The sequence below is a fragment of the Eutrigla gurnardus genome (genome assembly GCF_963514095.1).
Source record: "Eutrigla gurnardus genome assembly, chromosome: 7".
Taxonomy (NCBI): domain Eukaryota; kingdom Metazoa; phylum Chordata; class Actinopteri; order Perciformes; family Triglidae; genus Eutrigla; species Eutrigla gurnardus.
Window position 1 is genome coordinate 3,573,307 of NC_139921.1, and position 11,867 is coordinate 3,585,173.

The 11,867-nt window shown below is 42.4% G+C and overlaps 1 protein-coding gene across 4 annotated transcripts in view; it reads right to left on the reverse strand.

Annotated features, from left to right (window-relative positions):
• LOC311016321 (NLR family CARD domain-containing protein 3-like) overlaps positions 1-11,867 on the reverse strand; it is a 186,106-nt gene that overhangs the window by 19,397 nt on the left and 154,842 nt on the right. The window contains exons 1-5 of one of the 4 annotated variants that reach the window (XM_084013948.1): positions 8,535-8,557; positions 7,435-7,721; positions 5,810-5,915; positions 2,456-2,578; positions 1,875-2,003 (exon numbers count right to left, since the gene is read on the reverse strand). In XM_084013948.1, coding sequence (XP_083870074.1) covers positions 1,875-2,003; positions 2,456-2,578; positions 5,810-5,898 — 341 coding nt within the window. In that variant the 5' untranslated portion in view covers positions 5,899-5,915; positions 7,435-7,721; positions 8,535-8,557. Of the gene's footprint in view, positions 1-1,874; positions 2,004-2,455; positions 2,579-5,809; positions 5,916-7,434; positions 7,722-8,534; positions 8,588-11,867 lie in introns of those variants that run through there. The other 3 variants (XM_084013947.1, XM_084013949.1, XM_084013950.1) reach the window with 3 other exon arrangements.

Consider the following 11,867-nt stretch of genomic DNA (forward strand, 5'->3'; position numbering starts at 1 on the left):
ATACTTGTCTAAGCAACCTTCTTCTTCTTTGCTTTCTCAACCTGGGGTGTTCTTGGGCACAGAAGAGTTGGAAGTTGTTCAGGATTTTAAATACTTAGGTGTGATTTTAGACTCCAGTCTCTCTTTTAAAAACATATAAAAATGATGTCCAAAAAAATGGAATTCAATCTTTATAATTTTAAGCAAATTAGAGGATCTTTGTGAGATGCAGCTGCCCTAATGTTTTTGCATGCAATGATATTTTTCGCATCTTAGCTATTGCATCACCAGTTGGCCTATGTTGAGCTCTACCATCCTTAAACCAGTAGAGCTTTTGTACAAAAAGGCACTTAAAACTAAAAAACCTCTCTCGTACCATCATTGCAACATATTAGAGAAATATAATCTATTGAGTTTTGATCATTTCTGTAAATTCTCTTCTATCTGCCTGTTTTATAAAGTACTACATGGCCTGGCACCACCTCCTTTGCAAGAGTTTATTAAATATCGACAGTCTCGAGTTACCAGAGCAATAGTAAACACGGATGTTGAGGTTCCTTTTAGGAAAACCTCATTCAGCCATAATGCACTATCTATTAAAGGTAGTGCATTATGGAATACAATACCACCAACTATAAGGGAATGTCCCACTCTGGCCACTTTCAAGAGCCACGCCAAGGCATGTAACCACCTCTAAACATACTCATGAATTGTCCTGTTTTTTCTTTTTTTCCGTTTCTTGCTGTTTTGTATAGCTAGTTTTACGATGTATATCTTCTGTTTTCTCTGTACATCAACATCAACCTGCCTAATTTGGACTACAGATGGAAATTAGCCTCTGGGCTATAATCTGGCACATTTACGTGTACTTTTGTATATGTTCATTGATGTGCATTGTCCTGAAATAATAAATAAATAAAATGAATGCCAACCTAATCTTAAATCCCTGGGCTGCCAATCATCATCTGCTTTCTATTGCTATGTCAAACTCTATAAGAAAGAAATATTAGCCACTCAAAAACTCATAAGTACTTGCACCCCTTGATGCTGCCAATACTGTTGCTGCATATCAGGTGGTTTGCTGGGGTGAGAACTTTCATCTGTCTTAGCATAGGAGAACTCTAGGTAGTGTATTCTCCTACAGGGCTGGATTCAGGGCTGGTGAACTTGGAATTAATCAGGTCTAGGGGCTAGTCTAGACCTGATTCATCCTGTAAGGAGAGTTCAGTTTAATTTCTTACCTTCCATCAGCAGCTTGTTCAGCTTTAAAAAAAACACCCTGTACATGTTTCATATTACATTTCTGTAGGTTCACGTCAGAGATAACTGACCAGTAAGACTCGGTTGTGTAAAAGTCCAACCTCTGTACGGGGCAGTCTCAGCCCAAGAAGATAAAATGTGACCAGAACCAGGAAATCTTGCTCGCTCTGACTGAGATCCTGCAGGAGCTCTGCCATTCCGAGCCCAGCGCTGCCATACTTTACCTCTGACCTGAATAAGTACTTTATCTGTGAACTGAAGAGTTCTCCGGTTTATCCTTGGGCTTCCAACAAAAGAACCGGGGGTTAATACTTATCATCAAACTTTACTGCTTCTTTTTCTCAGACAACTAAAAGTACAGAGGTCAATTAAAGATTCTGGTCTCAGTGATTGTTCACCAAAGTGAAAACAAATGGATTCAACAGGAGAGTTGACATAGATTCAGATCATCCCCTACATGGACTACAAAGATTTGGACCAAGACCTGAAAACGACACTGTCTCTCTCTCATATCATCGTGGCTCAGAAGACCTAACAGTTTGCAGGATTCAGGGCTGGTGGACTTGGAGCTATTGTTTAAGGGGCTAGTCTAGACCTGATTCATCCTGTAAGGAGAGTTCAGTTTCATTTCTTACCTTCCATCAGCAGCTTGTTTATCTTTAAAAAGAATAGGGCGACCCATAGAGTGGTTACTCTTTATGGATACACAGCTGGGTCCAGGTCCAGGTCCAGGTCTGAGTGAGTCTGGTCTCTGCTGCTTCATCCTGATACAATAAATACAATTTAAGGAAATTCTCTTTCCAAGATTTTCAATAGTTAAGCTTCATACATCACAATATAAGCCAGAACACGGAATTATCACAATACTATATTCTCGTGATACATAAGTAACCCCCCCCTTCTATCTGCAATGTCACGAGTGATGCAAATAAACAGAAATTATCCTGCTGTAAAACTAAGTAATGTGAGGTGAAAGTTGCATTGTGGAAGGTGTTTGGCAGTTTCAGGCCCAGGTCCCAGGGTGTTGCAGATTTGCTACTATTTTTTACGATGCTAACAAACGACCGACATTTATGCTAGCTAACTTCCCATGCATGTAGGCATTTATTCTTGTAATTAATCCATCAAACGTGCGACAACGCCTCGTTAAGGTCCTTAGCGTGACGGCTCTCGATGGTTATTGTTGGTTTTATTTGTACGGGCCAAATCATCTTACCTTCCATCAGCAGCTTGTTCAGCTTTAAAAAGAATAGGGCGACCCATAGACTGGTCACTCTTTATGGATACACAGCTCGGTCCAGGTCCAGGTCCGAGTGAGTCTGATGAGTGCTGCTTCATCCTGATAGAATAAATACAATTTAAGGAAATTCTTTTTCCAAGATTTTCACTAGTTAAGCTTCATTCATCACAATATAAGCCAGAAAACGAAATTATCACAATACTTTATTCTCGTGATCAAGGACGAAATTTTGATTTCAGAGGTGGGGGGGACACAAGTATTGTTAATAAAACTCTAACTCTTTCAGTTCACTGTGTTTTCTAGTAGTTCTTCTAGTTTTCTATTGCTACGTTTAAGTTTACTGTTCCCTTATTTGGTTTGACTGGTTGTAAAGCATGTAGAAAAACATTATCACCCAATTCTAATCCAATAGTTATAATAACAACAATAATAATAATACATGTTATTGATCAGATTATTGAGAGCTTTGTAGATGATGAGGAGGACCTTGAAGTGGATATGCTGCTTTATTGGGAGCCAGTGAAGGTGTTGCAGGATGGGTGTAACGCCTTGAGTAACTTACACTTTGACTTCTAAAGAAGTCTCTTATTTCCACTTTTCTTTTTTTAGACATCCTGGCTGCGTCTAATTACCAAACACACATACACACGCACGCACATGCGCACACGGACATCGATTCAAACGTAAATGTAAATGAAACCTCTGATATTACAATCCTTCAAGCTGACGTCAGGCAGAACAAACTCCCAAAGCACACTAGCGGACTCCTGTAGGACTCCTGACCGCAGACTAGCAGACCGGTGTGCAAGCAAGATGGAGTGACAGCGGGGACAGCCAATCACACAAGAAACGGCAGAGCCAATCGAGGAGCTTGTGGGCGGTCTAAACTAAGGGAAACAGGCTTCAGTTTGATCGGCCGTTTTCCGCTTGGTCCTAGCGCATGACGCGTCTGTTTACTATAGCGTAACATTGTTTTTGGACGGTAAAAGGTGCAGGGGACCAAAACGGCCTTTTGAAAAAGTGCAGGGGACATGTCCCCTGTGTCCCCCCCCTAAATTACGTCCGTGCTCGTGATACATATGTCACCCCCCCTCTTCTATCTGCAATGTCACGAGAGATGCAAATAAACTGAAATGATCCTGCTGTAAAACTAAGTAATGTGAGGTGAAAGCTGCATTGTGGGAGGTGTTTGGCAGTTCAGACCATCACATTATTCATTCAGCAGACTTGACTTAATGTTGATGGACGCTGTGTTTTTGTGGTTCAACAGACCAACAGAGAATCTGAATTTACCATTTAAACTTTCATTCCTTTCATTCAATATTTGAAGCTGATCAGCTGAAGTGTCAGCAGGTTACAGCGTCAGGTCCAGGTGTGTGTCAGGATAATATTTAAAGGGATAGTTTGGAATTTTGGACATAAGACTTATTTTCCAAGTGAGCCGGTGTGTTCGAGACGTCTGGAGACGTTTTCAAGAAATTTCATTCAGTTATTCTAGTTGCCGAGTTCGCTTATGCTATGGCTAGCGCAAGTCAATGGTTCTTAGGTAGACAGGCATTAAAAACAGTCTTGCCCACTCCACAGTGCTCCCGAGGCAAATCCATTAAAACACTAGACTGTCGATGTACATATCTGTGTTGATAGAATAATATTTGAAACAAAACTAACCTTGCATCGCATGAATCATCCATTTTTTGAGGAACTTGTTTCTCAGCAGTAGCGGAACTTTACTTTGCTCCGTCGGACTCAAAACTCTAAGACGCGCCGCCCGAAATACTGCACGTAAGTAGGCAATCGAACCAGGCCAAACTGTCGGCACTTATACCCCCAAGGCTGTCTGAAAAGCCCTCGGAGCTCACTCAAACACCGGGCAGCCCACGGCCACGCAAAGCCACAATTACGCACCGCGAACCCGGACCACTGCTCCGTCCGGAGAACCGTAAACCCTCGGACGCGTTGCGGGGATTCCCTCCGGTAAATAGACACATGAACACCGCCGAATATTCGGGCCTTGTGCCCTCAGAGCTGGGTGAAAAGCCCTTTGACCGCAGACCAACACCGGGCAGCGGGCGGCTCCGCAAATCCACACATGCGGACTCTCCGTCGGACTCAAAACTCTAAGACGCGCCGCCCGAAATACTGCCCGTCGGGACTCATGCCCTCAGACCTGGATGAAAAGTGCTTGGACCTCACCCAAACACCGGGCAGCCCACGGCCAAGCGAACCCACAATTACGCACCGCGACCCCGGACCTCTGCTCCGTCCGTAGACCAGTAAACCCTCAGACGCGTTGCGGGGGATTCCCTCCTGGCATCACCAGTCTCCGTTTGTTCGGTCCCGGTTCTCGGCTCCAGCGGAGGCTATCTCGGTCTCCACAGACGCTCGTTCACGTTCTGCCCTTTGAGCATCCCTCTCGCGCAATTCTTCCTCTGTATATTCAGGCTCGTACAGGTACGATTGGGTTTGGGTGGAAAAAAACTCCTCATCAGAGTCTTCAAAAGTTTCAGTATATTCTCCAAAAGTGTCCATTTCTGTGAGATTGAAGAAACTAGCACTGCAAGCTACTCTGCGTCTGTAGCAATGACAGCAGGTAAACAAACTATTATAGAACCGGTAACTTATAAGTGCTAGGTGATATCACTCCGCCGCTGCCATAGCCTACTAGGAAGTATGACACGCTGCTGCTGCTGAGACATAAATCCTTAAAAATGCAAGGTTGGTTTTATTTCAAACATTCTATCAACACATATGTACATCGATAGTCTGCCGTTACAATGGCTTTGTCTCGGGTGCACTGTGGAGTGGGCAAGACTGTTTTTAATGCCATGCTAGCTAAGAACGATAGACTTGCACTACCCATAGCATAAGCGAACTCGGCAACTAGAAGAACTGAATGAAATTTCTTGAAAACGTCTCCAGACATCTCAAACACACCGGCTCACTTGGAAAATAGGTTTTATGTCCAATATTCTGAACTATCCCTTTAATCTGAATATTTATTTGACTCATCAAACTTTACTGCTTCTTCTTCTCAGACAACTAACAGTATTGAAGGCAATTAAAGCTTCTGGTCTCAGTGATTGTTCACCAAAGTGAAAACAAATGGATTCAACAGGAGAGTCGACACTAGATTCAGATCATCCCCTACATGGACTACAAAGGTCTGGACCAAGACCTGATTCTTCACCTCAGGACAGTCAGATAATGAAAAGGTTCAATTTTAAACTCAATAAAGAGATCTAGTTAATATTATGTATATTTATGTTGTTGAGTGAGAATCATGATGGTGAAGTGATCTGAGTCCTGGACACTTCGAGATCCTCGTCTCACCTCTGAGCTTTGGTCTGGCTGTCATGTCCCCCATCCTGAGTGGTTTTAGAGGGAAGGACTCCGTCCTCTCGGTCCTCACACCGGTTCATAGCAGAGTCTCCACCTGCTGGCAGAGACACACACTGTCACTACGGCAACACTGACAACAGAGAGGCAAGGTCCCGCCCCTTCCTGTGTCTCCAATGGGACCTCATTTCTTGAAAACTATGAACGGTAGTTAACAGTGAGACCAATAATGTTTTGGTCCCGTTTGAGTTGTACAGCGTCCAGACGACAGCAGGAGAATCTCAAAGGCTTTCAGGACACAGCGACACACAAAGTTACCACTCCAGTTACAATATTTCAACTGACTCAAATACGCATTTAGTCCTTGTGTTAGTCTTTGAGCTTTTCTTCATAGATAACTTTAGCTTCAATGCTAACATTTTATTCACATTGTAAATAGCTCAGACTTTAATGTCCAACATGAAGCAGTAGGGATGAATCCCTGTTGTCGTTAAACACCGTTGTCATCCTGTCGTAGGGAGTTAGACCTTGTCCATGTGTTTTTGTTTGTTTCATTTTGTTATCGGTGTTGGGGTAGTAGCAGGAACAGATTTGGTTATCAACAGTTAATTATTAATATCAATATGATTATCGGTATTAATAATTATATTTAATATATTATCATGATATAATCATGAATAAACGGGGCACCACCCTGGGATAAGGGAAAAGATAACCTAAAACTGTATTCAGTCTCAATATAAAGATTTTATACTCACATGCCAATCATCGTGATCATTGGCATAGAAGTATAAGAACAATCTAACAATTAAAATGGCGTGAAGTTCGAGCACTAGCCTTCACAACCTGCTGTTATCCAGTGACATATACACAACAAGCACAAGAGACCGCTAGTTATAATATAATAAGATTTATTAAAATCAGTAATAATGATCACAATCAATAACACTGCAATTAACAAAGCCTTATTACCTAACTACCTAACACACAAGGCTAAGCAAAACAACGGAAGAGACACACGTGGAGTGTGTGTGTGCGTGTGTGTAGAGAGAGAGAGCGAGAGAGAGATATGGCGGGGTGCGACCACCAGATGGGGCTATTCCTCACAGCGTTCAGGGGCGGAGCCACTGACGTCAGATGGAGTAGCGAGAGAGAGAGAGCGAGTGAGAGATGGCCGGGTACAGCCACCGGATGGAGCGTCCTTAACGTTCGCCGGAAACAGCTGGCGTAGGACACGTGTGGGGCGGCGTATGTGTGCGTGTGTGTGTTAGCGGGACACAAACAAAGAGAGGGGCAGAATGCGCGCGCAATATTCTGAGGCTCAGGAGGCGTGTTCCTATCACACGGGGCTCGTGAATGAACTGGCGTTCATTCAGCGGGACCGGTCTCTTAACTGATAGTAGACGCTTACTGGGCTCGCGAATATGGCTGAGGTTTAGTCAAAAACACTGTTACAGAAATCAGCCCAGCGGCGTGGGTACACAAACAGCATTCAAATACAACACGGAAAGCAACGGACTCGGCGGTCCGTGATCAAAACTTAAAACACGTTAACAAGAATTACAAGCATATCCTACACTATCAAACTTATGTCTCTGCCCAGACTGAAAGCCTCTTACTGGTGTCGTTGCGCAAGCTGTGAGTCCGTCCAGGCGATGACGGCGTTCCTTAACGCGGCGGTAGTTCGTGGGCCCCGGCGTCAGCGGGGGACGTGATGAGTCGGCTTAGTCCAGACGAGAGCAGAGCGGGTTTCCTCTCGTTGATCAAACTCAAATAAAGAAAACAGTTTGTGTTTTTTTCTTCCGCGGGCGGCAATATAATCGCGGCTTGGCGATTTCAGTCAGCTTACTTCAGACAGCGTCTGGTAGCTGGAATGCAGGAACCGGTTTTGTTCCGGTCTTCGCACCTAGGTGAGAAGTGAAACTAAAATGGCGGTGTAGTTTTTAATCCCCTTTGTTCTGACCGCATGTGTAGGCTTTTGTAGGCCGCATTGTGTAGTCCTACTGGTGAGGTCCCGACATCGGATTAGCTCGAACTCCGGTCAGTAAATTACATTGTTTTGTTTATTGCTTTGGCCTTTTGTTCGACATGAACTTCCAACAAAACCAACGTTAACTTTAGACAAAAAAAAAATACTACATAGAAAGAATGAAATACTACATTGACATAGTACACAATGTTGTTTAATGGCTAGAACGGTGTTTTCAGGGACATTTTATTCAGATACATGCTAACTGACCACGTTGACTTCAACTAGCATTGCTAATAAACACTTACAATAGCGCAAAAAAACAAAACACTTGAGGCAATGCCCAATGAATGTGGGTAGTTACTGTCTTTTTCGCCGTTGTTGACAAGAAGACTTTTTTACTTTGTCATTTAACTAACAGATCCATGTCACCATGAATTTGTATGGTTAAAGTTATTTTTTACAATCTTTTTTTCTTTACAGTTTATTAGGAGACATTTAATTCTGTAGTATGTTTTCATTTATTGTATTTCACAGTAAAAATACTAATACTAGTACTAATTGTACTTAAAGTATCCACAGTAAAAGTACACAGCCCAGTGTTGTACTATAATACATGATATGCTTAGATTATTCTTACTGATGCATTCAGGTGGAAGCTGTATTTTACAGCTTCAGTACATTTACTGCAGTAAAGACTGAACATTGTCTCATTCTTGTATGTTTGAAATATCAAAAACTGTCACTTACCAAACTGTTCACATGTAGGAGAGACGACAGGACGATGTGTAGCAGATCTCAGACACCAGGAAGTAAACAGAGTTTCAAGTACGATTTAAACCAGTTTAGGAATGTGCCAGGCAGCCCCACCCATGTTTCCAGAATGCCTGGTATGTCGTGTATCAAACGCAGCACTACGTCCAGTACAACTAGAACGAAGATTTTGGTTTATTTATTGTAACACAACGCAGACGCAGACATTTGACTGGTAGAGCTGCTGACTTCTTGTCTAAACGTAAAGGAATCTTTCCTGTAAGAAATAAAGCAAAGTGGAGAGCAGGTGAGGGGTTAGTCCTCCTTTCACCAGCGGAGAATGAGACTCCTTCATTATGTTTTTGTCAACGAGGTCAGAATGAGATTAAAACATATTATAAGTATTATTGTAATGTATTACAGACATGTCCCCCAACAACCTTTTCCATGGTACATATAGATATATATAGATATACATATACAGATATATGATATTTTCTGCAGATCAAACTTCACTGATAAAGACTGTTGCTGTGATAGAATTAGTTATAAAAAAGTTCCCTCCTTTTCCCCGTTGGTAGTGTGTAATACACAAACCGCCCCTGAACAGAAGTGTAAAATTGTTTCATTGTTTAATTTGTTTAAAAACAAAGCATGTCGTGGATATTTTCAATATGTTTTGAATCAGGAAATAATCAAATAAAAAGACTAAATATCCAGTACAACAACAAAATAGAAAATACCCAATTTCTATTTGTTGTTCTGCAATAAGGAACTACTTTTGATTGGTTCATCTCTGACTGGGATAAATGACATTTAAAAAAAACATCAGCATTTATTTTTTGTTTTTTCAGGACTTCTGTTTGTGGAATTATTATTATTTTTTTACCTTACTGTATTCAAATGTGGCCTAATAATGTGTGCTGCGTTTACATTATATTACTGTACTAAACTGAACAACACAGACTGAAGGTTTGATCCAGATCAAAACCAAGATTGGATTACGTGATCTATCTGATTTCAGAATCCGTTTTTCCTTTTGAAAAACCCATTTTCAATATTTAATCCAACCCTAAATCCTAAATCCAATGGGATTCCTTCTGAAAAACTGGGCCCTGGATGCCATTAGTCCTGCAGCACCGTGGACAAACGCCACATCAGTGAAAGTGGCAGTGAGCTGAACGCAGGTGGCAAAACACTAGAATTCAGGGTTCATTGTGATATTTACAAAGAAGAATAAAGCACCGACTGTTTGGAAGAGAGAGCCAGACAAATGCCCAGCTGACTGGGAGGTTTGTCTCTGGGAAACATGGGAGGAACTATGCTGTGTGCCTGAAGAGGATGACGATGGCAGGTTTTCTTCTCATTAACTAATGCATGTGTGGATTTACGTATATTATTTGACTAAAGATGTGTTTCTAAAACACTCCTCCTACAGTTGATGCTGATCAGAGCCAGTCCAAGTACTTTAAAACATGCCTGATAAAAGTAATATCTTTACATTCCAGTGTGTTCATTTCCAGGGAGTGGAGTGTGTTCATGCATGTTAGCATGTCTGGCTGCAGGCTGACAGCTTACTGATGACTGTGGGTTTTGTTGTTTTGTGTTATTTTGTAGTCATTCTGTTTTGTGTTGTCATGCATTTTTCTCGTCTTGTTTCTGTCTTGACTTTGGATTTTGTTGTTTTGGTTTCCTGTTTTATTTTGTAGTCCTTCTGTCTTGTGTTGTCATGTGCTTTGCTTCCTGTCTTGTTTTCCCTCCTTTTTTGTCTCCCAGCTGTGTCTCATTGTCTCATCAAGCCTGCCCTTGTGTTTCCCCACCTGTCTGTCGTTGAACCTAATCAACCCTTATGTATTTAGTCTGTGTGTTTCCTTTCTGTCTTGGCTTGGTCATCTGTTTTATCTCGGATGTGTGTCCACCTGATCTGTCCTGCCTGTGTCCTGAGTTTTGTCTACGCTTTGGATTATTTTGTTCTTTGTTTTTTTGATAGTGTTTTTAATGAGGGGCCGTCAGGGACATAATTCAGAATACCTCTCACACACATGTGAAATGCTCTCATATACACTACTGAAACGCTCTCATACATACTGATACGCTCTCACACACACTACTGAAACGCTCTCACACACACTACTGAAACGCTCTCATACATACTGAAACGCTCTCACACACTTCTAAAATGCTCTCATACATACAAGGCAAGGCAACTTTATTTGTAAAGCACATTTCATACACAGGGCAGACTCAAAGTGCTTCACATCATGACATGTCATACAATAAAGTTAATTTTTTTTTAGAAGAATTAAAAGAAGATAAAGGCAAAATTAAAATGCATTACAGAAAGACAAGGAGAATTAAACTGCGAGCAGTATCGTGACGGGCCCTCGCTCATATGCGGTCGTGGAGTGCCTGCGGTCACAGGGCAGTGTCGTGGACGCTGCCCTTGGAGCGGCCGCCTCTCCTGGCGCAAGCGAGACACAAGCGATGGACACCGAAAGGCATCCGTCTGTCACGTGCGGCCGTGGAGTGCCTGCATTCACACGGCAGCGCGGCAGCCGCCTACCCGTGCAGCGGCCACCTCCTCGTGGCGGCAGCTTAGACACAAGCGATTGACATTCAAAGCCATTTGCTGTCACATACACACCATGTTCATAGCCTTCCTGACATCTCTCCTCCTCCCCCTAGTGTGTCCTCTCCTCCTCACCCCTGTGTCCTCCTTGCAAGCTGAAATGAGAGGAATTAGTTATAAAAAAAATTCAGGTGTGGCTTTAACTTGGAAAAAGTGACTAAATCAATGACTATTCCTGTCACCAGTAGGTGGCGCTCTGATCGTGAGTGAATATAAAAGTGCAGATGTGTTCAGGAAGGAGCTCTAATCAAGTGTGAAAGTTTGGAGCAGATCAGAGAACTAAACACTGAAGTTATAATAGTTTGGATGTTAATGACAGAGTTCAGCTGACAGCTGTGTGAGATGCATGTAAAATGTGCATCTCTCCTCCTCTCTGTGTCCAGGCTGAAATGAGAGGAATTTAAAAAAGGAATTAAACGTTTCATGACTGTTGATCTGCTGTGATCCAAAGTGAAACTACATTTCAGTCACAGAGCTCACACACATGTCTCTGCCTTCATGACATCTCCTCCTCCCCCTGTGTGACATCTCTCCTCCTTTCCCTGTGTCCTCCTTGCAAGGTGAGATGAGAGGAATTGGTTAAAAAAAATCAGGTGTGTCTTTTACTTGGAAATATTCACAAAATCAATGACATTTCCTGCTGCCAGTAGGTGGCGCTCTGACTGTGAGTGTCTATCACAGTGCAGATGTGTTCAGGAAGG